The 27274-nt window shown below is 34.3% G+C and overlaps 2 protein-coding genes across 2 annotated transcripts in view; one reads left to right on the top strand and one right to left on the bottom strand.

Annotated features, from left to right (window-relative positions):
• The window catches only part of LOC133175181 (uncharacterized), a 32268-nt gene extending 20021 nt beyond the window's left edge, over window positions 1-12247 (top strand). The window contains exons 2-4 of the mRNA XM_061310297.1: window positions 10107-10327; window positions 11040-11255; window positions 12118-12247. Coding sequence (XP_061166281.1) covers window positions 10107-10327; window positions 11040-11255; window positions 12118-12247 — 567 coding nt within the window. The remainder of the gene's footprint in view (window positions 1-10106; window positions 10328-11039; window positions 11256-12117) is intronic.
• A 62-nt stretch (window positions 12248-12309) lies between these two features.
• Window positions 12310-12960, bottom strand: LOC133175187 (uncharacterized). Its single transcript, XM_061310302.1, has 3 exons — window positions 12809-12960; window positions 12524-12671; window positions 12310-12406 (listed from the first exon to the last, which is right to left on the bottom strand). Exons 1-3 carry the CDS (start codon window positions 12913-12915, stop codon window positions 12356-12358), a joined length of 306 nt encoding a protein of 101 aa, XP_061166286.1. The 5' UTR covers window positions 12916-12960; the 3' UTR covers window positions 12310-12355.
• Between the last annotated feature and the right edge of the window lie 14314 nt (window positions 12961-27274).

The following is a 27274-nucleotide window of genomic DNA, read 5'->3' as shown; positions in this document are numbered from 1 at the left end:
GACCTTTCTACAACTCTGCTCTCTCTCTCTCTATATATATATATGCTAGTTTGTTCGTGAATTACGACTACTGTAAAATTTTGGGGTTTTTTTTACCTGGTGAGGAAAGGATAATATAATTCTTGATCCACCCCCTTATATGTTTTTATTACACCCTCGCAATTATAACGGCACGTAGAAAATATAACAAAGAAACATAACAAATATCCTTGAACACATTTTTTATAATAGAAATATCGGCTTTATCAAATCTTCATTCTTTCTTATCGTCTCTACATTTGTTTTGCCATGGTTACTGAAAAGACATTCAAAACGTTACTTTCTACAGATTTTTGATTTTTTTTAATTATACATATTGGGACGCTACCAATTCCCGAAAGTAGGCTGCAAATTTTACCCTTTACTGGGCACTTGGAGGCCTTTGAGCAGTGAAGGTGCAAGCACCTACTGCAATACGGGGCATCGGTTTCTGCAGTCTCACCCGAAGGACCCTCTCCATGTCCAGCAGTGGGAGACGCACCCCATATAAGGATTAACTCCCTTTTCCGCGACTCTAAAGCATACGCACTAACCACTGCGCGGTGACAATAAATGCACGTAATATCAGGTTATATAATATTTATAACGAGAAAAAAATTAAATATTTTTCCTTCGACATGGTGTCGAAAAGTTGCGCTTGCTACTAATATTCTGCTTCTTTGACATTTTGTTGAAGAATTTAATCATTGACAACCAAAACAGAGGGTCAAATTTATGAATTCTCTTGATTATTTTTGCGTTTATAAATCAGGTAACAAAATTCATTATGAAAGTGACAAACGTTACAGATTGGATTGCGACAGGCAATCGCGATGTACGTGATATAATTTAAAATTCAGAAAAGAAGAGAAAAAGCACTGCAAACTGAAATTGGAATTCATAAACAATTGATCATTTCATGAGGACTGCGACATATGGAAAACTGATCTACATAATCGATTTGAACCACTACATTTCCCTGTCTAGATTCTAGATTTCTTTGGAATAGTAGTATTTCACACACGTAGACTTGTTTTTTCAAGAAGTCTCCCACAGATCTAGTCAGAAAAAAGAGACAAGTTACCTGATCATAAAAAAGACAATAAAAGGTTAAATTACTCAAACTCGAAAAACCAATTTCGTTTAGAGTTGAGGACTGGGAAATCAACTTCGGTAGGAACATTTTTACTGGTATTTATTTTACTGGTATAATTTGGAAGAAATTGAAATACTGCTTCATGAAGTCTCCAGCAGATCCAGTGAGAAAAATGACAAGTTTCCTGAATATTATCCACCGAAATTAGTCACCCAAAGTTCAACGGTCTTCATGAAAGCATGTAACTTTATTTGAAATATCTTAATGGCATTTGGAAGAGTTTATCCATTGCTTTTCACATCGGTATTTTTGTTTGTCATCAGTCAAGTGGCTCCGATTTTAGGTCAAGATATAAAATGTCAAATTTAACCAAAAAGTGCAAGGGCAAGGCAAATACAAATTTAACTGCACGATGTTTCAATGTGTTTCTTGGTATCCATCCTACCTCAAAAATGATGCTCAATCAGTCTGGCCCCAAGACCATAATCTGAGAATAGACTTAAGTCAAAATTTTGATTTTTAATATCTTGAGTTTTCTTCAATGTATTTACTTAAAAATTTGCAATTTTATATAACATTTAAATTGAAATATATGATGAAAATTTTGTTTCAATATCAAAATTATTTCAAAAGTTATATTGGTTTGAAATTTTGACTTAAGTCTATTCTCAGTTTATGGTCTTGGGGCCAGATTTCTGAGATATTTTAGTTATTCAGTAAAAACAAACACCTGTATTTAAAAATGGAAATTTTCATCATTTCATTGGGAAATAAATATAAAATAATAAATTTTAGAGAATTGAGGTCACCTGTGTGGCGACGTTAAACAAAGATACAAATGAAGCCCTTATTACATCGACAGTTTTACAGTGAAAGCTACACAATTGATTTATTTGTTTAATTTGTACGTTTGATTCTTGGTTTCAGATTGATAGCTCTAGGATATATCCGCGCCTGGATTTAAAGAGCTTCTCGTGTACAATGTGTCAAACACTGACTTTTATTCGGCATAGTACATCCAAATATTAACAATATTAGATAACTATAGGTAACTATAGCATACTATAGGTAACTATAGTATACTATAGTTAACGATAGTAAGAACTTTAATAATTTGATTTACTATGAAACTTTACTCATGATCTTTTTTGAGATTCCAAAGCTTATAATCTCTTAAATTCATTAAAAGTGATGTTAAATTTGGAAATAATATGTAAATATACCAGTAATAGTTCCATTTAATAAATCAATATGCATGTATGAATTGGAGAACATAAAATATAACAATGTGAAATCCATAGTAAAGGTACTTTAATTTACTATAATGGAAATTTTGATTTACTATAGTAAAAAACATAGGTAATCAGAGATTACAGAGCTCACCTCAACGAATGTTGTCTTTAAGTAAGCAAAGTCCCAAACTAATTATCTAGTGGTGAGCATCCCTCGATGTAACATTTATGCAATTTTGGTACGATAGGGCTTGCAGTTACTTGGAAAAAGACTTACCTTTAAACTTAAAACTAGTTTCTCATCCAGAAAATGTAAGTCATATCCAACATCTGAAGCAGGTTTGAGAGTGTTCATCCCTTGATGCATCATCCATGCAAGTTTGGTTCAGATAGCCCTTATAGTTTACTTTAATCTGGTATCATCTGGAAAATGTAGGTCAAATACAGTATCCGAAGCAAGTCCAGTAGTGTGCATCCTTAGATGTATCATCCATGCAAGTTTGGTCAATATAGGGCTTATAGTTACTTGGAAATGAGACCTGCTCCAAACACTTTAACCTGATCACTCATCTGGAAAATGTAGGTCAGATCCAGCATCCAAAGCAAATCCATTAGTTTACAACCTTAGATGTATCATCCATGCAAGTTTGGTCAATATAAGGCTTATAGTTACTTGAAAATGAGACCTCCTCCAAAAACTGTAACTTCGTCACTCATCTGGAAAATGTAGGTCAAGTCCAGCATCCGAAGCAAGTCCAGTACTGTGCATCCTTAGATGTATTATCCTTGCAAGTTTGGTCAATATAGGGCTTATAGTTACTTGGAAATGAGACCTGCTCCAAAAACTTTAACCTGCTCCGAGAACTTACACCTGCTCTAAAACATTAACCTGGTCATTCTTCAGCTGAAATTGCAGCATCTGAAACCTTGACACATACTAGAAGAATCCTCCAAGCACCTCTGATTAATAGAGGCCACAGAAATACTTGAAAAGAAAACTGCACCAAAAACTTTAACGAGGGACGCCGACGGTATTACATAAGGTCCCCCAACTTCGTTGAGGTGAGCTAAAACTTTGATACTATAGGAAACTATGGTTAACTATATTATTTGCCATGACCCAATTGATTTCATCCTAAATAATCTTTCGAAGAACTTGCACAGTAAATCTAGTATCTCTAACGTAGTCCAACTTTGCAGTAAAAAGGTCGTGAGCTTTTCTCTTGAATCTTTTATACCCAAGAGTCAGAGACAAAGGAAATACATACAGTTCGATACAAAAAAAAGACATAAGAGGAAAAAGAAGATGTATAGTTTTATTTTCAATGCATTGTCTTAAAACGAGAAATATGAGGATAATGATTTGTAATTATGCCTAAAAATCCAATTAAACAATACAGATTGAAAGTAAGCAGGGACCTTTGAAATTCTTATGTTATATATGATATGGAGGAGTTAGGATCACCTGTCTAACAGTTACATTCGCCCTGAACCCCGTCATGATCGGATAAAGAGAAGATGACCATGTCAACAACAGCAAATAAAATCTATCATTTAGTCGAATGCTGACTGACGTTTAACATACAAATGGTTATGCCATTATTTTCACACTGAATTGTCACGGATTTCCCCCCGTTTACCCGATCATGACAAGGAGCAAACGGTGGATGTGACCGGTTACCAGGGGATGCTCCTTGGCACCCGATCCTAACTCTGATGTTTTTTTGTTTTTGTTTTTTTTGGATGTCCGTGTGTTTGATCTGCTTAAGATTTGTAGTGCTTCAATGGACTTTTGAGCATGACTACTGATTGTTATCTCCGTATTTCATCCATAGAAAATTCAGCATAAAAAAGGGGATTTCAAGGTGTATCATTTACAGAATACACATAAAGATGGCGTTACATGATATTTTGATATCAGCAACATCTTATAAATTGTTAATTATTCCTGTGAGCAGCATTGAAATCTTTCATTATATGTCACTCATTACATCGAAAACAAAACAGAAATACTTTTATCGCTTGGGTAGAGCTGAAAAAGTATATGAATGGATTCACAGAGTGAACAAGAACTTAAAACACCTTACTTACATGAAGAATAATAATATCGTTATCAAATTTCTCATAATTAGAAAGACCCGTCATGATTTCATTTGAAAGGGAACTCTGAACAATAGAAAACAACGAGCTCACAGTTCTTAGAAAAAGAATTAATAAAACCATTAACGTCATCCGCTTTTCTAGATTCCTAGCAGCTAACGATGACTTCACAGTTTTACATCGATTGACAAGGAAATAGATGTTCAGAACGATGAAAAAAAAGAGAAGGAGCCCATCATCAGCTATGTACAAGAAATCTAAATAAGGGGTGTTCAGAGACCATATAACTTCTACAATAAGAACTCCGTATACAATACTTAATATCAAACAAATAACTGATATGATATATATTTTAAGATTTGTGAGGTAGGCACGGCATTTTAATGGTTGAACAAACATGGCGTACCTCAATGTTAAAAGTACTATTACATTCAAGGAAGAAAACATTTTCGTTGTATATGTAGTTATATCAAAAAGGCTTTTGAACCATAAAACTTCACAGATACTTGACGGAATTTCAAGAAATTCATTTAGAACAAAATTCACTTGATACAAGACATCGGCAACAGCTAAACTTAAGATACTCAAGTAAAATGGTTTTCTTAGCTTATCTTTTTTCAAAATTATAACAATAGTTGATAAGTTACAAATGATTCCTAAGGCGGAAATAGTCGAAGCTAAGAATGTCAGTAAATCAGACTTTTCTGCAAGTTGTGAAGTGAATTCTTTCGACGTGGACCGAATGTACTTGTTAGAACCTTCCTGACCAATCGCGTTTTCGGATGAGGTCGAAGAACACCAATCTTCAAGAAGACTACCCAGCGAGTGATCATTTGTACCTAATTTAATGTTTAATAAGTGAAGGCAATCAAGCATATGAGAACCGCTTCTCAAACATTCATTAAGTTTTTCTGTTATGTTGGAATATTTAGGTACAGCTAGGAGGGGCGCTAGGGACCTGGAGTCATTACTTCCCTCATTTTTTTGACAACAATGATGAATTAAAAGAAAAGAAATTTGTAGCATCATTTGAACTCATGGCATCTAGCTCAGATTTTTCTGATGAAACAGTTGCCTTCTCCGCCGTTCCTTCCCCGTTAGAACACACTTGTAATGAGTGCACCATTATGTAGACACACACAAACAATGCTTTACTCAAGCCCCCTGTTTAATAAAGAAAGAAAACGGTAAAAAAAAAGATATCTACAGGCTAATCTAAGACAACAGCAGGTTTCTTCTCTAAAGTGTTCCTTCTGTAGGTATCTTTATTAGGTAGAATGGGAATTTAACCATTCATTCAAACAGATGATACAGACAGAGCATATATTAACTGTACAGCTCCAAGTTCTTTTTAAAGAGATCCTTCTTCAAATTGTGCGTACAACTGTCTCTATTTCTATCGTTCGTAAATCTTTCTAACCATTATGATAGCATGTACACATCTAAACCTTAATGCTGAGCCATAATGTACCTTAATCTTCAGGCATTTCGAATTAATCAAGTCTGTATCTATCGTTTATTCATCAGAGGTTAATTAATACCTATCTGTAGATTATTCAGATGTTATTCTGCAGATGTATCCAAGACAATGCAATTGTCTGTATTGTAAAGTTCATTCTTTTTGTTGTTATCATCACTGAAGTATTTACCCGAAACTACATCAACACCACACAGAAAGAGTTGAACATGTACATTGAGTTTTTGTCTATGATAAAATCATGCAAAACTGTCCACAAGCATTTTCAGCAAAATTATTGATATTTTGTCTAAATAACAAACTTGGCAAAAGGCTTCCAAATACAAAATGTTTTGTTCATATCCGAAAGTATGGAGCTTCTTCAAATTTCTTCCTAAAACTTCATACTTGATTTTTGAAAAAAAAAACTATCAATTTACATTTAAGGTTATTCTTTTTACGAAAATTATACAAAATTCTAAAAGATGATTGGAAAATCAGAGCTGAATATATTTTTAGGTCACCTGAGTCACTCAGGTGACCTATTGCTATCTGTTTTTGTCCGTCGTCGTCCGTCGTGCATCGTCCGTCGTCCATCGTCCGTCAACTTTTGAACATTTTCAGCTTCTTCTCTTGAACCACTGAACCAATTTCAACCAATTTTGGGATATAGCATCAATGGGTGAAGGGGGACAAAAATTGTGAATTTCATGGTCCCTGCCCCCCTGGGGCCTGAGATGTGGGGCTAAAACCATCAGAATTAGTGCTATCTTTAAAAATCTTCTTCTTTACTCCTGGACATCAAGCAGTCAAACTGTTGGCATGATTGTAATAAGGATTGAGGCCTAGCTCTACCAAAATTGTGAAATTCATAACCCCAGGGTCAGGGGTTGTGGTGCCAGGGTGGGGCTATATACATCATATGGTGAAAGTGCATTATTTCTTTGAAAATCTTCTTCTCTGCTCTTGGGTATTAAATAAACTAAGTACATAGTTATGTTGAGCAAGATTGCCTCTTCCAAAATTGTGAATTTCAATGCCCCTGGGTCAGGGTTCTGGTGTTAGGGCGGGGCTTTATTGATTATATAGTTAAAATGCATTAAATCTTTGAGAATCTTCTTCTCTGCTCCTGGATATGAAATAAACTAACTAAGTACATAATTATGATGAGCAAGAGTGCCTCTACTAAAATTGTGAAATTCATGGCCCCAGGGTCAGGGGTTCTGGTGCTTGGCCGGGGCTATACAGATCTTATAGTGAAAGTGCATTATTTCTTTGAAAATCTTCTTCTCTACTCTTGGGTATTATTTAAACAAATTAAATACATAGTTATGATAAACAAGAGTGACTCTACCAAAACTGTGAAATTCATAGCCCCAGGGTCAGGGGTTCTGGTGCTAGGGTGGGGCTATATAGGTCATATAGTGAAAATGCATTATTTCTTTAAAAATCTTTTTCTCTACTCCTGGGTATTATTTAAACAAATTAAATATATATTTATGATAAGCAAGAATGACTCTGCCAAAATTGTGTAACTCATGGCCCCAGGGTCAGGGGTTCTGGTGCTAGGGCAGGGCTATGTAGATCATATAGTGAAAGTGCATTATTTCTTTGAAAATCTTTTTCTCTACTCCTGGGTATTATTTAAACAAATTAAATATATATTTATGATAAGCAAGAATGACTCTGCCAAAATTGTGTAACTCATGGCCCCAGGGTCAGGGGTTCTGGTGCTAGGGCAGGGCTATGTAGATCATATAGTGAAAGTGCATTATTTCTTTGAAAATCTTCTCTACTCCTGGGTATTATTGAAACAAATTAAATACATAGTAATGATAAGCAAGAGTGACTACCAAAATTGTGAAATCCATAGCCCCAGGGTCAGGGGTTCTGGTGCTAGGGTGGGGCTATATATAGATCATATAGTGAAAGTGCATTATTTCTTTGAAAATCTTCTTCTCTACTCTTGGGTATGATTTAAACAAATTAAATACATAGTTATGATAAGCAAGAGTGCCTCTTTCAAAATTGTGAAATTCATGGCCCAAGGATCAGGGGTTCTGGTGTTAGGGTGGGGCTATATAGATCCTATAGTAAGGTGAACTTTTTATTTGATAATCTTCTTCTCTGCCCCTGGGTATTATTTTAACAAATTAAGTACATTGTAATGATACATAAGGATGCCTCTTCAAAAATTGTGAATTTCATGGCCCCAGGGTCAAGGGTTCTGGTGAAAAAGGGGGGGGGGCTCTATTGATTATATAGTGAAAAAGCAAAATTTCCTTGAAAATATTCTTTTCTTCTCCTGGTTAAAAAGCAAAGAAGCTAAGTGTATAGTTATGATGAGCAAGAATGCTTCTTCCAGAGTAGTGAATTGCATGACCCCTGGGTCAGATGTGCTGGTGTAAGGGTGGGGCTCTTGATAATATAGTGAAAATGCATTAATTCTGTTAAATAATCCTGTCTGCTCTTAGTGTTAAGCAGATAAACAAAGTTATTACTTATGATGGGCAAACTTCTGGTCCCAGGGTGAGAGGCTCTGGTGTTTCTCGCTGGGGGAGGGGGGGGGGGCTCAATTGATAAGTTTGTTAATATACTGTATGGTGATAGTGATAAATGGGGAACAGATTAGAACCTAATTTATGAACTGTTAATTAATACTAAATTAATTATTTTGTTGATCCTAATCACCCTATTTTTCTTGCTTTTGGGTAACAAAGCTTCACCTTTCAGTTCATTTTATACTCTATGGATCCTCTAAATTGTTGCATTATACTCAGGTGACCGTTAAGGCCCTTGGGCCTCTTGTTCTCTAAACTATTTGTTAATGATCCCGCCTTCCAACCCGGGCCACCTGAAAACTGTGGTACCTTGCCTAAATTCAGTTACAAATTTCGTAAGCTATATAACTGTTTTACTTTCCCTTGAAACCTCAATAAAAATAAATAATAATAAAATGTCAAGTTCGGAAAAAAAAATTAACATTCAATAAATAAGCATTCATGTAAATGACTATGTTTTTTTTTTTAATTTGCAGAATGCAATTTCAGCTTAAATGTAGTAGCTTGAAATATGAATAACTTAAGTTTTACAAAGGCAAGAAGGCATTTGTTTGATTTTATATCCTTTAAAATTAGGTAAATCACAGATAATTAAATAATATAAATAAGATGAACGTAAAAATTTTAATTATATCAGTTTTAAACCTTAAAAATTAAAAAAAAATTGTTCTTACCCTGAAATGTGAACATTTTTTCTAGAAATAGCACTCTTGCGCAAATTGAACCACGTACAGGTAATTGATTGGGAAAGAAATATAACCGACTCAAACGGCAAGTAAAATAAAAGGCGATAGTCTTCAACCTGATTTATAAATCAGATAAATATCAACATAACTAGGGAATATGCACTGGGCGTGCCCAGGCGATGTAGGGAATATCTTGCATAAATTTTGTAGACAAGAGAAAACAAGATGTGTTTGTGAAACACTATGCCCCCGATGGTAACACAATTCTGGATTGGGACGTAGACTACAGTGCAACAGTTGTGGCCAATGTTAAAGTTTTTCAAATGTAGGTCAAAGGTCACAGTTGAGGTCACATGATCAGATTTCTGTATCAATGGAAGGTCTTGTCATAATGAACACTCATGTCAAATATAAGAGCCTTACCCTTGACAGCGCAATAGTTATGGGCTAGGTTAAAGTTGACAACAAACAGACAAACAGGACAAAAACAATATACCCCCGGGATCTTTCGATCTGGGGGCATAAAAAAACGTATATTCCCATGTGAAAGTAGCCAACCCTATCCACCAGGGTGAGGAAGGTAATAATTTTAACAAATTTTAATCTGAGGGTGTCGGTAAAACGCGGAACGAAAAACGGAACGGAAAGCGAAAAGTAACCTAAAAATACAATTCCAGCTTTAATTACTTAAAATATAAAAATCATACCAGAAACGAAAAAGATTATGAAAATTTTTCGTATCCAATCCTTAAAGGGTATATGCAATGGCCACTGCAATAATTTCCGTTTGTTACGAACGTCATAAATTGACCATAGCAAAAAACCGCATCGAAATCCATGCAGTAGTTACAGAGTTATTCCGCTTGTAAAATGTCTATTTTTACCTGTACCGGAAATCCAATCAAGAGAAAATAGAAACACCCGAAAACGAGGCTCAGTTTGTGTGACGTCACAAAGAGGACGACGGCGGTGAATACAGATAGTGTTTATAGCGATTATAGCGACGAAAATAGCGATAGAGACTGTGGTTCATCAAGTTTTGAGGAAACGATCGATGAGATGACCAATTTGGGTACACAACCTTATCTTTTTGAGCCTGAAGCGAGTACAGACGAGGAATCTACGGCAGCTAGTCCTCCGGAAGCCACAAATCAAGATCGACTTGGGAACAATGACTGGTAGTTATCTATCCTATATTTGATCGTTATAAGCTTTTTCATTATTATATCTTACATTGAAGTAAACCTATGTCTTCATGTTCAATTATAAATATAAATTTCCTGTTATCTTTACTACAATGTCTGTATACATTCGCTGAAACTAGGTGCGGGGTTCGAATTTATATGGCTTCCTACCTATCAAATGTATCGCTAGATTTAAATAGATAAACTCTATTTATCCGATAATTTCAAAGTATCTAACGATAGTAAACTTGTCAATTGAATATTTTAACTTTATTCTACCTCTAAGCCTCACAAATTCCAGCTGAACATTCATGCATAATACCAGACCATAGCCTTTTTTTAATACAAATTTTCTTTTCTTTTTTTGGATAGAATCTAGGCATAACTTTTTTGTTCTTGAAATGTTGGTATGTAATCTGCCTTTAAAACTCAAAAATATTATTTTATGTAATTTGAAATGAATTATCGTGCCAGTTTTCACAATTTTAGGTCAAGTTTTTGTTTTTAGTTGCAAGTTCTTTTGAGAACTTGTTAGTTGTCACAAGTATGGTATATAAATCTCCCCCACCAAAGCTAAAGACTGAATTAAATTTGAAAAACATATTACGTCCAAAAGTAATTTATTCTTTCAGAGTTATGTGAAACCTTGGCTTTATACTCTCCTGAATGTATTAGTAAAACATGAAAAACTGAAATATTTTTGTAGGTGTACCTGTGGTCGCTGCCCCCCAGTGACTTCTATTGCAGAGTCTGTGTGCTGTCAGGAAATTCCACAAGTAATGGCTGTACTTGAGGGAGATCCCGGGAAGCCATGCATCATAGAACACACTGGTTTTCAACCAGTATGTCTGCATCCATCAGTTCTTCGTACTGCATACTATGTGTATCGACAACAGTATGAAGAACTCCCCGAAACTGATCGGTAAGTATCAATACAGATTATAATTTGAATATTTTTCAGGACATTAAAAAATTATATATTATTGATTTTAAAAATGAAAACAAGAAACTGAAGTCAGGTTTCATCAGTTCAAGAATCTTTAATAATTGAAACAACTTTTGAAATAACTTTTTAAATAACTAAACAAACAAAATTCCATGAGATTAAAATGTAAAAACTTTATATATAGATATATATCATGCCTGCATGAATTGTAGATTCTATAGACCGTAAAATGATTTGCATTTATATTAAACAAGAACCATAAAAATAGGTACAACAGTCACAACTAGATAGTAATGCATGAACAAAACAAGAATAAAGATAACAAAAAAACCTGTAAATTTTTTTGACAGAAATAACTAACTCTTCCCCCCCCCCCCCCCACACACAAAATGCACATTAGTAAAAAGTCAACAACAATGTCAGAATATTCTATCCTAATCTAGAGCCAAAAGGCAAGTACTTGAACATGACCAATGCAACAAATAAAAACTGCAAAGAATCAAAAACGACAAACATTAACCAAAAATGAAAATTAACTGAAAATGCATACATAAAACAAACAGACTAGACAACAACAATAAAAATCAATGAAAAAAAAATCAAAACAGCAGACATAACCAACTATATGAAACAATTGAAAATTCATAAATAAAACAGACTAGACAACAACAGTTAAAGTCTATTTAAAAATATCAGAACAGGAATCTTAACACAAAAAGGGAAATAACTGAAAATACATAGACAACAGTAAAAGTCAATAACAGAATTTTTAACCAAAAATGAAAAGTAAAATGGTTTTAGTCATCAAAAACCTCTTAAAACTTGTAATATTTTACAGGCGGATGCGCTACATAGGGTACAGACAACTTGCTAGATGTGTTGGGGATGGTTGGGGAGACAAGTCGTGCACCACTTCCTGCTTGTGCTGTCTAGAAAATCCGGGACACATATCCAGAGGAAGATGGTGAATACCAAGGATTCAACATGGCCTAATTCCTTCGGAACCTTGACAGCATCTGACCCACCGCATCACGGTGGCGGTGGTGCAACTCCAAGATTCCCACACTGTGGCATCTTCATGTTGATGGCCCGCGTCTTTGCAGCGTTTGTAAGAACATCAATATAGTCTGAAAGAGAATTTGTGTCCATTAAATCTAAATGACAGTTCTGAAACCTGTTTATGTTACTTTTTATCTCTATCTATATTTATCTGTGATATTGCGATGAAGATATAATAAATTTACCATAAGTACTTTGCGTCTTGATTTTCGTCGCAGTGTAGTCACCCTTTTTGTGTTAGGAAATACAATGCTGTATTGTAGATTCCCCTCTCTTGTGGCTGCCTGATCCTTACTGGAATTCTCACTGTAGTGAAGTGCTGCTAAGGCCAAGCTATAATTGAAAACAATACGAGATTATAATTTATTTTGTAGATCGTATTTATTTTGTGTATGTCACTGTTTTTCTATAATGACACTGAGTACAAAAACAAATATTAAAAGTATTGTTCAGTACGCAAGTCAACATACCGACTTTGCATTCCAAAGTAGGAGAATTTGTACATCTTTGGCGCAAACTGGTTTATGACACATTGAAATGCCTCTACACTTGAAGTCTGAAATGATGACGAGAGCATGGGATGTCCTTCTTCATTTGCCTGCTACTCACAATGGTTTCTAACTTCTCCATCACTCTGGTTCCTGAAAGAAAAAAAAATGTTAATTTTTACAAGTTTTTACATTTTTTTTTGGGCTAATTTCTTTTGTTAATTCCTTTTTGTTAATTTTTTTTAATTTTAAACGTTGCACCAAGTCCCCCCCCCCCCCCCAATGCGTTTTTTTCTCCATTACAGTAAATGATAGTGATATCATACATATTGTGTATTTTTTAATTGATGACTATATTAATAGAACTTAAAAAAACTGTATGTGAATGTTACCTGGTCTCAACCGTCTTTTCTGTCTAGCAGTTGGGTCAAGGTCCCCATGTTCACACCGTTGAAAACGTTGCCCGTGATCTTCATGAATGTTCTGGACATGGTTGGTTATACTAGTCCACTCTTCCCATTTGAACTCATTGTCTTCAACATCAGGTGCTGAGGAGGGTACCCAATACAAATGGTTTACCAAACTTTTTATCCACTCTCTAAGGTGCTCGCAATCCTTTTCTTTGCTGAGGGCCAACAGCTTCTTCTTAAAACCTAAAAGTGAAAACATGATTACTTACATGTTCACCCTGACTAACTAATTAAGTAACCAGTAAGAAATGCATATGTGATGCTTTTACTTTGTGTGCAATATTTTCTCCCACCAATTTAAAAAGACATGCTCTATTTTCATACCTTTTGCTACATGCCACACATCAATGCTATGTGTTGTATCTGGTAGGTTCTCATGCAGCCACTTCGCACCTGAAGATGTCTGTCAGTCACTATCTGGCTTATTGGTACCCCATTCTGCTGAAGGTAACGAACACCTCGGATCAAACCCTCTTTCTCCATCAGGCAACTCTTCGCCCGCGTGGCGCAGTGGTTAGAGCGTCTGCTCTAGAGTCGCGGCAAAAGTGTTGATCCTTACGTCGCTGGTTCGAATCCCATTGTGGGACGTGGATACCGGTCCTTCGGATGAGACCGTATAAACCGAGGTCCCGTGTCGCAGTAGGTGTTGGCACGAAAAAGATCCCTCGCTGCTCAATGGCCGTAAGTGCCGAGTATAGGACAAAATTTGCAGCTTTCAACCGGCAAGTGGTGGCGTCTCCATATAAGTGAAAAATTCTCGAGAGGGACGTTAAACAACATACAAACAAAACATAAGGCAACTCCCACCTACTTCATTACTCTTTAGGATTAAAAGAAAATTGCAATTCTAATATCACTTAAGTTTACAACACAGGGAAAGAACAAATTTTTATATAATCATTAAACTATTAAAATAACATTTTTCCCCTATAATTGTATTTACCTGTACAAGTTGCAGATCCACCACCACATTCTTTTCAAGGTCCATAAGAGTGTAACTCCCAAATTTAGCACAATGGCCGGGTGTATCTGCCCTTCCATCTCCACCTAAATGTAACTGCCGCCACAACGCCCGTGCTTCTTGTACATAAGAGGCTTGTTGGTCTCTCCATACTTCAATCACTGTTGGATGGAGGTAGCACTGTTGGTGATACATTAATGTCCTGTAGGAGATGGAAGCCATGTTCAAACACTTGAACATTCTGACTGCTTTGCATGGAAGAGATACTGAAAATAGCAAGGCACAGGATATTTCAAAATTCCCTGCAGGAATGCTTCCAATCAGGGGGCTGGCTACTCCAAGTCCGCTGGTAGAAACAAAATCTGCAGTCTTGAGTGATAGAGATGAAGGATCCCTTCAGTTGTTTTATCTCCCCATAAGTTGGTTGTGCACAGGAGGGACAATTTGCAAAGAGTTCCATGAGCTGACATTCATATACCAGTAATTTCCTGTCACGATCATCCCTGAAATAAAAAAAAATATTGACATAATTATGTGCTTCAAACCTTTATAATGTTAGACATTCCTAATTGACAAAATGATTAAATGTTATGAAAATATGTTGTACTTTTTGTAGGATTTATTACTGTAATCAAAGAATTGTGATTACCCATTTTTAGTGACATTTAAAATAATTTTAAAAAGAAAAAATTCTGGATTACCCAAGGTCACTTCTTATTGAAGTCACCAAAAAAAACAGTCAACTTCCTTATTAAGTTTAAAAATGCTTGCCGATATTCCTTTTATTGGTAAAACCCACAGTGGATTAAACCAAAGCAAAGGTATTCTTTTCGACAGGGATCACGACCTGGATGACATTCCTGAACAGGAAATACAATCTGAATTGGAGTCCCAGGGAGTGGTCTCTGTGAAACGGTTTACTAAAAAGCGGAATGATAACATAGAACCGACATATACCTACCTTGTGACTTTTGGTATGCCAACATTACCTACAAGGTGGGCTTTATCAAATGAAAGTTGAAATGTTCGTTCCAAATCCCCCTCGTTGTTTCAAATGTCAGCGATTTGGACATGGACAGTCCAATTGTAAAGGCTCCGAAGCATGCTTCAGGTGTGGTGAGGAGGGGCATGATGGCAAAGGTTGTCAAAACGCCCCCAAATCCCTAAACTGTAAGGGTGGGCACATGTCTTCCTCCAAACAATGCCCAATGTGAAAAAAGGAGAATAACAAAAAGTTAAAGTCGAAAAAAAATCTTATCAAGAAGCCAAAAAATTGGTTAACCTGTACAGTGTTCCGAGACGAACTTTACGTACGCAACTGTTTTAAAATCGTCCTCTTTGAAGGACACTTCTACACAGGTCTCTGAGAAAGACTTTCTTCAACAGACTTCATCATGTAAAGAACCTTTGTCATCTAATGACAAAAGTAAGCCTATTTCAAAACCTGCTTCTGCAGGCCCTGCAGTTGCGGCTGCACCAAATCTGTAGCTACGACTACATCAAAACCAGCAGCTGCGGGTAAATCAACATCACCAGGGAGACATAACAAATCTCCCTCAAAAAAATACCCCAAAACAGTCAAGTGATCGGTTGTCCAAAGGGGTTGTCACTCTCCACATAACACCATGCCATTCTTCCTCGAGAGTCCGAAGCGTTTCACCAAATAAAAATAAAAGGAGAATATCCCCCATTTCTCATAATAAATAAAAATGATTCATCCTACTTTTATACAATGGAATTGTCGAGGTTTTAATTTTAATGAATTGTCTTTACTCATTCAGGATCACTGCCCAGTAGCTATATGTTTACAAGAACAAATTTAAAAGAAACAGATAAAATTAATATTAAAAACTATACAGCCATTCTCCAGAAATGGTTCCATTAATAGGATAGCAAAAGTTGAAAAATAAACTTTTGATTGTTGTGTTCAAATTGTTAAAATATTTTACTACAACCATTCACCGACATAAATATGAAATTTGACTCACGGATGTTTCTTCGTTTTCGAAAAAATTGATTTTTAAGACAGTACTTAAAATCATGTTACGGAAGTCAGAAGTAAATACACGCCACTAATCATCGGCCGAAACACAAAAAATAAACATCACAGAGCACTTTATTTGTTATTTTACTGAAGACCAATTTTAATTCTGTCAAAATCTTTAAGAATTAAACTTCAAGACACATATTTTGGAAAAATACTCATGTCTCAACAAAATCCCTATTTTTCACACCAAAAAGACAACTATGTATTAACTTTCATTCAAATTTGAAAGCAAACTATGAAGAATATCTTATATTCAGATATTTTAAATAAAAAACCAAATTCATGAAACACTTATGCAGAGAAGTTAAGAAAATTTCAATTCACAAATTTAAGTTGAGAGATCTTCAAAAATAAAGACCATAAAAGTTACGGATGTCAGCATGTGAACATTTTCTAGGAGTATAAGCTTCAAATACATTTTTCAACTGAATAGTAGGGGGAAAAAATGAAATATAGATTATACGTCATAGAAATTATTGATTACTTAATGTAATTTGAACTTGAAAAAGAGCGAATTCTTGTCAGTAAACAGCAATTAAATGAATTTAAAAAATGTAGAATTCTGGTTTATTTGTCAAAAAAAAAGTGAAGAAATGTACAAAAATTACATGCCCTGATAGATCTCCAGTCTACAATTTTGTAAGTTCAAAAGATAATAATATATAGTATATTTTTGAAAATTGAAAGCTTCTATATGTCTCACAACTCTGTTACGGATGTCAGAAAGTCTCCTCTTGCAAATAATTACTCTGAAGATATCTTACAATAGTCTTGAAATTTATTGTTTATAGTTTTCTCAACTAAGTCAACTTTTCAAGTTAAAAAAACTGGATATTTTCCCTAGAGGGATTGGGGAGGGGGGGGGGGGCTTATCACCATTAAAATATGAGCTGATTGAACCATTAACTCTTTTTTTTCAAATGGCTACTTATATATTTTTTCATATTTGCACACTTTGGTCATGGAGTTCACCCGAACCTCCTACTCTTCATAATCTCTCTCTGTAACTTTTCCAATATACCACTAGTGAGAATAAACTGTAGCTCATTTAACACTAGTTCCTAACTCATCACGTTCCCCTGGCGTGGCTTTTTCCTAGATAGTTTCACTGTGACTTCATTCTAGAACTCCCTACCACCTCTTCTGCTTTTCTTTGCTTGCATCTATAATAGGACTTTCATTCAAGCTCTTTACCTGACTTTTTCTTTCTTTTCTTCAATTCCCTTTGATTTAACTCTAAAACACTTATGTAAGCCTTCCGTTTTCTCTCTCACTCGTTTACTGAATACACTCATATATTTTCACTTTTCTTTCTCTCCATCTTTTCTGTCTTTCTGCATTTGTTAATAGCATTCTGTAAATAATGCATATAATTATGCATTGGTATAAGCTAAATTAAATATTTTTTTTCTTAAGAGAAGTCATTTATTCTAAGTAAGATTCGTTATGGGTGTCAGGTCTCATAAAACCTGATATCCGTAACCAATACTATTTAGAATAAATTTGTTACCAGACAGTATTAAACAAATAATTTAATCTGTACACAATACAATTTTCATATGTGCATATCAATACAATATTTCAAAGTGCCAAATAAATTTTGTTCATATGGTAATTTTTTTTCAAATATGTCTGATACACAAATATCTGATCACATATTGTGTAAATCAATAAGTTTGGTGTTCGAATATATCAATGGAATAAAACATCCAAAGCATAATACGCAGTAATAATTATCACTTTTTAGATTTTAGAACATAAGAATGAATAATAAAATTTAGAAAACACTTTATAAGCACTAGAAAGTATAGGTATGAAATCTGATTTTTTTCCCCCTGACATGCGTAACGCTACAGAAAATTTCTAAAAATAAGGTCAAATGATTAATTGACTTAGGTGAAATGGCTTTAGTCTACAGCAGATATACTTCTTGTAAATGAGTATACACTAAATCAGACAATTCCACACATATCCATTCGTATTTATTCAACATTTTAACGCACCCTTGTCATATTTTTCTCAAATATACGCTTTGCTTCATACAATAATCGCTTAAGTTCGGTAATTTCAAAATTTCGTCATATGCTAACTCGTGTTCTACTTCACTGAACACTCTTTATGTCAATAATGGAAAGCCGAACCCGATAATTTTTGTTTGAAAACATTGTTACGGATGTCATACGTTACGCCGATCAGGATTTTTAGTTGTTTTCCCTCTCTATTTACCACGTTATCATCGTCATTTTCTGTAGATAAGCGTATGTAGCATTGGATCATTGTATTCTTCAAAAACATAAAGAATAAGTTTGCCAAATGTCATTAATTTGGTTGAAAATGGCGTTACGGAAGTCAGGCTTTAAAATGCGTCAAACTCAATATTCATTTTTTAACCAAAAATTTAAAAAACCCCATACATTTCCGACTTTCAGAGGTATATATTTTTCTTCTAGTGTGCCTTTTACTTTTTATTACGATACTATCCATAGATATTCGTTTGAATACAATCACTTCCTTTCAAATCAATCACGCGTTACGGAAATCAGGCCTGTTTCAGCGACAATATATAAATCGGGGTAAATGAAGGAAGAATGTTTGATTTCTGATTGTGTCTTACTGAGAAAACAGGTTTTGTGATGTTAAAATAAAGACTAAGTTTTAATTGTCTATTTCTTCAAGTATATGCCACTCAGTAGAGTATTAAAATTGGAATATGCACTTACGACATGCTGAGAAACGAACAAAACTATTTTTCATAGGAATATTTGGACATAATCTAACACTTCAAATGCATAATAATTGGTACCTAATTTTTTTAATTTTGTTGTAGACATATTTTGAGTAAAGTTTCAGTAATTTACATTAAGTAGGAAAAAATAATTTTGTATTAAATGCAAGCGACACCATTTTTACATATTTGGAACCATTTCTGGAGAATGGCTGTATAGTATGTGTAACCATTATGCTCAAACAGAGAGAGCATCTGGTGGTACTTCTTTAGCAATTAAAAATAAATACATTCATAGCCAAATAGATTTAAAAACAAATCATCAGGCAGTAGCTGTACGCCTTTCTCTTGAAAAAACAATTACCCTTTGTTCTGTATATGTTCCTCCAAAGCATCATTTACAAGATTTAGAACTTACAAAATTGATACAACAACCCCCTGCTCCATTTATGATTGTGGGTGACTTTATGGCCCATAACCCATTATGGGGTAGCTACAAAATAACAGATAAAAGGAAGAAAATTGAAGATGCAATACACATCATAATCTTTGTATACTTAATGACGGCTCTAACACTTACATGCATCCGGGTAATGGTTCATATTCTTCCATAGATATCACTTTAGTAGACCCTTCTTTACTCTTGGATTTTACTTGGTCAGTACATGACGATTTATGCGGAAGTGATCATTTCCCAATTATCATTAAACTAAATATACCCTCCGAAAATACTTCTGTTCAAAACTGGAAACTAAACAAGGCTGATTGGACGCAATTTGAAAACTTATGCTTACAAAATATTTCGGCTGAAAAGTTTGAAAGCAACCCTGATCCTATTCAAAAACTTACTGAAATACTATTAAATACTGCAAATAAATGTATACCTAAAACCTCGACAAATTCTATTAAAATTTAAAAAAACATGGTTTACCAAAGAATGTAATAATGCTATTAAAGCTCCCTAAAAAGCAGAAAGACAATTTATTAGAATACCGACATCATCAAATTTAAGCAATTTACGCATATTTAGAGCAAAAGCTCGCAGAACTATAAATTTTAGTAAACGAAAATCTTGGAAAAGGTTCGTTTCCAATCTTAACTCTCATACCCCTCTCAATAAGGTTTGGAATGCAATAAGAAAAATAAAAGGTAAAGGTCCTGAAAAATATCAACATCTTAAAGGTGCTTAGACACACATTTGAAGTTAATATTTTCTCAAATTTTCTGTATAATATCACGACTTATATATTGCAATAGCATTTCACATGAAAATATAATTAAAAACTTATTTTATCTGGAAATTATTGGAACTACGAATTCCTGGACGCGTTTGATTAACACATTGATTAACACATCCTTGCACTTTCACAAATTTTATCTTTATCCTTAATATTTAAGAAAAGAAGCTATTTTTTGTGTATTAATGAAAAACATTACATCTATAATCCAGAAAATTCAGAGTAGAAATGTGCGAAAGTAAACCCCCTCACTAATATCGTCAGCCCGTACTCAGTGTTGTGTACAGAGTTTAACAAATTGAATACACCCGTGAAACATAAACTGTTTTTGTAAACAGGGCACGAGCTCTGTTATTGTTAATGTTTACGATTCACCGGGTGTGTTCAATTGTTTAAGTCTGCACACACCACTGAGCACGGACTGACAATACTGTGAGTGGATTTTGCTTTCGAACATTTCTACTCTGAAATTTTCTGGATTATAGTTTTAATATTTTTCATTTATACACAACAAAATTGCCACTTTTCTTAAGTATTAAGAATAGAATTAAAATTTGTGAAAGTGCAAGGATGTGTCAATCAAACGCGTCCATAAATTTGAAGTTTCAATAACTTCGAGATGAAATGAGTTTTATTATATTTTAGTATGAAATGCTATAGCAACATATAAGTCATGAAATTATGCAGAAAATTTGAGAAAATGTTAACTTCAAATCTGTGTCCAAGCACCTTTAATGTTGGAAATCAAATTATTACGGATAAAAGAGAAATATAAAATGAAATAGGTAATTCAATTTCTAAAAATTCCTCTACCAAAAACATCAGCACCAAGTTTAGTAAATATGAAAATTCACAAGAAAAGAAAACGATAGATTTTACATCTGAAAGCAATGAATGCTATAATCATTCATTTACTTTAGATGAACTTCAAAAGTCTTTAGAAAAATCTCATGACACAGCGGTAGGACCGGACCAAATCCATTATCAAATAATTAAACACCTTCCTATGATGAGTAAAGAATGTCTTCTGCAAATTTTTAATAAGATTTGGGAGCGAGATCATTTTTCACCTTTCTGGATCGAAGATCCTAATAATTACCGTCCAATTGTTTTAACAAGCTGCTTATGTAAAACAATGGAAAGGATGATTTATAAACGCCTTATATGGTTTCTTGAAACCAATACCATTTTAACTAATATTCAATGTGGTTTTAGAAAACAATCTGAGTACTATTGACCAGTTAGTAAGACTGGAAACTTATATTCGAGATGCCTCTATTCTATATCTGTGTTTTTTGATTTAGAAAAAACATATGATACTACATGGAGACATGGCATTTTAGAAGATCTTTACAATCTGGGCCTTAAAGGACATTTGCCAAATTTTATCAAATTTTTTTTTGGAATGATAGACATTTTAAAGTACGCTTGGGGTCTACATATTCGGAAAGTTTTGAACAGGAATTGGGCATGCCACAAGGTAGTATTTTATCAGTCACTATTCAGTATAAAAATTAACAACTTAGCAGAAGTTCTTGAAAATGATGGAAGTTTATATGTCGATTATTTTCTTCTTCGTTATAAATCCAAGAATATGAATTATAATGAGCAAAACATTACAGCTTTGTCTAAATCAAATTCAAAATTGGGCTGATGTAAATGGATTTAAAATCTCAAAAAGTAAAACCGCTAGCGTGCATTTTTGCTCAAAACGGAAAGCCCATGACGAACCACGTCTGTGGCTGGATGGAAATCCTATTAAAAGTTGTTAAAGAGATAAAGTTTTTAGGTATATCTTTGATAATAAACTCTCTTTTGTATCACATATTAAAATGCTCAAAGAAAATTGAACAAAAGCTTTAGATGTTCTTAAAATTATTGCAAAAACAAAAAAAGGGGGGGGGGGAGATAAAAATACTCTTTTAAAATTCTATCGATCTTTAGTTAGATCCAAGTTGGATTATGGCAGTATTTATGGCTCTGCAAGAACTTCATACGTAAATGCAATACACCATCAAGTCCTTCGACTGTGCTTAGGAGCTTTTCGAACTTCTCCTGTAGATAGTCGAGGCAAATGAACCACCTCTCGACTTAAGAAGAATTAAACTCACCTTACAATATATTCTGAAATTAAAAGCAAATATTAGTAATCCTGCTTATAATTGTGTTTTTCATCCGCAGAGTGAAGATTTGTATCATAAGAGAAAAACATGTACATAACCACTTGATCTAAGATGTAAAAAAAAACATATCAGAGATTTCGCCTACCTCTGGACATTATAAAACCTACAAATTTTTCTGAAAAACCGCCCTGGAAATTAATAAAACCAAATTTAGACATATCTTTAATAGAATTTAAGAAATGAGAAACGAATTCTCTTGTCCTTAAACAAAAATTGGCTGAAATAAAACATTCTAAGGGTTCTACAGTCGAGATTTATACAGATGGTTCAAAAGATAAGGATACAGTTGCGTCATCTGCAGTGATTTAAGATCGTATCTTCTCAACATGGCTTCCAAATGAACAACAATCTTCACAGCAGAAGCAAAAGCCATACAACTTGCATTTAAATAAATAAAATCTTCTAGTGACAACATATTTACTATATTTTCGGACTCGCTCTCTTGCTTACAATCTGTACTAAATAAGAATATTGATCAACCATACATTTTAGATATATTAATTCAGTATTATCATTTCACTCAACAAGGTAAAACAATTAATTTTTGTTGGATTCCGATTCATACCGGCATCCCTGGAAACAGTAAGGCTGATACAGTGCTGCAAAAACGGCACTTCAACATGAAATTACTTTATTTAAAATTCCTTCCACTGATCTGAAATATCTCATTAAAATTTATGTCAATTCTCTTTCGCAAATTTATTGGGAGTTTTGGATTGAAAGCAAGCTTTACGAAGTGATTATTTCAAGTAAAACGTATTGGTCATTCAAAAATTACGCATGAATACTTACTAAATCGGGAGTCTCAGCCAGAATGTATATCATGTGACTGTCCGATAACTATAAATCATATTCTCTTGGAATGTTCCGAATATACGCCTATTCCAAGTAGACTTTTTGGTAATGTGAGAACGATGTATGAACTTTTTACAAATGTTAATGTTTATACAATTTATTTTAATGCATTTTAAATACACAGTATAATTCAAAAAGGGGCATTACTTGCAAAAAATCATCACATCTAAACTTCTTGCATATAAGGACATTCAAATCTTGTATGTTACAAATTTAACTGGGCTGAAGTTTCTACATAAATAATGGAATCAAAATTTCTTGGTAATATACAAATCTATACATTATGTTTGAATTACCTACAAAGTTTCAGGAAATTTAGTGCAGGAGTTATGCTGACAAACTGTTATTTAAATTCCTCAGTAATTTCGATATGTTTATGAGTGTAAGTCCATGTCCAATACACGACAATTTACACATATAAATAATGAAGGAAACAGAATTATGATGTAGTCGTATGAATTTTATTTATATATTGTACTTATGAAATTATTTAATGCAAAAAGCACCAATTGGGGGGGGGGGGGGGGAACTAGCCAAGATTTTTTGAATGTGTGTGTGTGTGTTAATTCATTAATATTTTGATCTCAAAATCAATAGGCATCTTTTAAGGTCATAAAATGTTTCACAAAAAATTTCATTACAAAAGCTGATTCCAGTGGATTTCCTTATTGCCTAGCTGGAAAGTTTCTTCAATAATAGGCAAAACTCTTGAGGCAAAAATAATGGAATCGGAATTTCCTTGTAATATGCACATCTATACACTGTGTACTAAATATCTGCAAAGTTTAACCAAATTCTGTGCAGCAGTTTCAGAGGAGTTGCGCTGACAAACTGTTCATCTCTATATTCAAGATATGGCCAAAAATTTAAGTTGAAAAGTGCCGAAATTCCCAGAACAAGAGGCCCAAGGGCCTTAACGGTCACCTGAGTACAACAATTTAGAGGATCCATAAACTGATAAATGAAGCTTTGTTGCCCAATAGCAAGGAAAACAGTATAATGAAGATCAACAAAATAATTGTTCTAGTATCTTTCTAATTTTCCCCCCATTTATCACTATTACCATGCAGACTTTTAACAAAATGTCTATATTACTACCTCTCACATTGGCCTCATTTGCCCTTTGAAGAACATTTAAAAAGATAAGTTATTTTTGTTTCATTTTTATTCATCTATTATTTCCAAGTCTACCTGATTATTAAAACTATTAAAGTACTTTTTGTATTATACAATAAATGTTCTTGCATAATTCTCTTATTTTATTAACCTTTCAAATACAGTATCTACAGTGATTAATTATCAAAGGTGAATAGCAAAGGGGAATAACTGCACTCAGTAGAATACAATTTAAAAGAGCCCTGGCCAGGACCAGAACACCTGACTAAACGGTCCAGATGTTCAAAATTCTGGTAAAAATACCTTGCTTATTAAAACTTTTACTCTGTTTGTTTCCAATATGCCCAGGAGCAGAGGAGATTTTCAAAGAAATAATGCATTTTCACTATTTAACACAGCCCTACCCTAACACAGAACCCACGACCTAGGGTCATGAAAATTTACAAATTTGGAAGAGGTACCCTCATCATCATAACTATGAAATTAGTTGAAGATTTTCAAAGAATTCACACATTTTCACTATATAATCAAATAGAGCCCCCCCCCCTTCAGATAAACAACAGAACCCTGGGACCACAAGTTTAAAAAAAATTTGTAAAAGCATCCTTGCTCATCATAACTATACACTTGTTTCTTTGCTTTATAACCAGGAGTAGAAAAAAATATTTTGAAAGAAATTATGAATTTTGATTTATAATCAATAGAGTCCCCCCCCCCTCCTTTCACCAGAACCCCTGACCCAGGGGCATTGAAATTCACAATTTCGGAAGAGGCAGCCATGTTTTTCATAACTATGTACTTAGTTTATTTCATACCCAGGAGCAGAGAAGAAGATTCTCAAAGATTTAATGCATTTTAACTATATAATCAATAAAGCCCCGCCCTAACACCAGAACCCCTGACCCAGGGGCCATGAAATTCACAATTTTGGAAGAGGCAATCTTGCTCAACATAACTATGTACTTAGTTAGTTTATTTAATACCCAGGAGCAGAGAAGAAGATTCTCAAAGATTTAATGCATTTTCACTATATAATCAATAGAGCTCCGCCCTAACACCAGAAACCCTGACCTGGGGCCATGAATTTCACAATTTCGGTAAAGGCACTCTTGCTCATCATAACTATGTACTTAGTTTATTTCATGCCCAGGAGCAGAGAAGATTTTCAAAGATTTAATGCATTTTCACTATATAATCAATAGAGCCCCACCACCACCACCACCACACCCCCTAAGACCAGAACCCCTGACCCAGGGGCCATGAAATTCACAATTTTAGTAGAGGCACTCTTGCTCATCATAATTATGTACTTAGTTAGTTTGTTTCATACCCAGGAGCAGAGAAGAAGATTCTCAAAGATTTAATGCATTTTAACTATATAATCAATAAAGCCCCGCCCTAACACCAGAACCCCTGACCCAGGAGCATTGAAATTCACAATTTTGGAAGAGGCGATCTTGCTCAACATAACTATGTACTTAGTTAGTTTATTTAATACCCAAGAGCAGAGAAGAAGATTTTCAAAGAAATAATGCACTTTCACCATATGATGTATATAGCCCCACCCTGGCACCACAACCCCTGACCCTGGGGCCATGAATTTCACAATTTTGGTAGAGGCCTCAATCCTTATTACAATCATGCCAACAGTTTGACTGCTTGATGTCCAGGAGTAAAGAAGGTTTTTAAAGATTGCAATAATTTTGGTGGTTTTAGCCCCACCCCTAAGGCCCCAGGGGGTCAGGGACCATGAAATTCACAATGTTTGTTTCCCTTCATCCATAGGCTATATGCCAAAATTGGTTGAAATTGGTTGAGCGGTTTCAGAGAAGAAGCTAAAAATGTTCTATTGTTAACGCACGACGAACGCCGACGGACAAAAACAGATGGCAATAGGTCACCTGAGTGACTCAGGTGACCTAAAAAATAAAGAAATCGGAATTTCATGGTAATATGCACATCTACACCTTGTGTGCTAAATATCTGCAAAGTTTGACGAAATTCTGTGCAGCGGTTTATGAGGAGTTGCGCTGACAAAAAAAAAGGACTGACTGACTGACACACTGACGGACGGGTCAAAAACATACCTCACGCAACTTGTTGCGTGGGGTATAAAAAACCATTTCTGCCTATATTAATAATTATAGTAAAAACTTTTCCTATGATAATTTACTATGGAACTTTTTTGAGAATTCAAAGCTTAAAATCATTTTAATTCGATAACAGTGATGTAAAATTTTGAAATAATATGTGAATCTACAAGTAATTTTTCCATTTAATATAAAAAGAATTGGAGAACATAAAATATAACAACCTGAAATCCTTAGTAAAAAAAAATTGATTAATTATAGTGAAAACATTTCTACTATAGTAAAATAATTTTAACTATAGTAAACTATTATTGTAAAGATTGACATGGAACCGAGTATATTGAATGCAAATGAGACAGTAACTACCCCAAAAATTGTTGGATGCCTGCGATATCTATGAAAAGACGTAGAGGGATATACCTTTTTATCTGGCGGCAATAAGCCAGATGCTAGTTTTTATGTTGAGGAACTTAAATTCTATTGATCTTGAAATAAAATCACAAAAGGCAACGGGGTCAAAAATACAGCTTCGTTCTCTTAAAAACAGTATGATTGACTGCATACCGAAAATGGTGTTACTTCTAACCACAGTGATAGTTGTAATTTGTTACGGTTCTTAATGACTGGAAGGAAGAAACAAAAGATGCCATTGTCTTATCCTTCCGATTTTTACGAAAGTATTATCCTGAAGAAATAAGGAAAGGCAAAACTGATTTAGGGGATTTTACTCTTAAATCAGAATACCAACACTTAAGAGATTCCT

Source organism: Saccostrea echinata, unplaced genomic scaffold (genome assembly GCF_033153115.1).
Source record: "Saccostrea echinata isolate AGI-Se365-2 ecotype Australia unplaced genomic scaffold, CSIRO_AGI_Sech_v1 ptg000061l, whole genome shotgun sequence".
Classification (NCBI taxonomy): Eukaryota; Metazoa; Mollusca; class Bivalvia; order Ostreida; family Ostreidae; genus Saccostrea; species Saccostrea echinata.
Note: the sequence above shows the minus strand (reverse complement) of the source record. Positions and strands in the feature narration are given on the sequence as shown.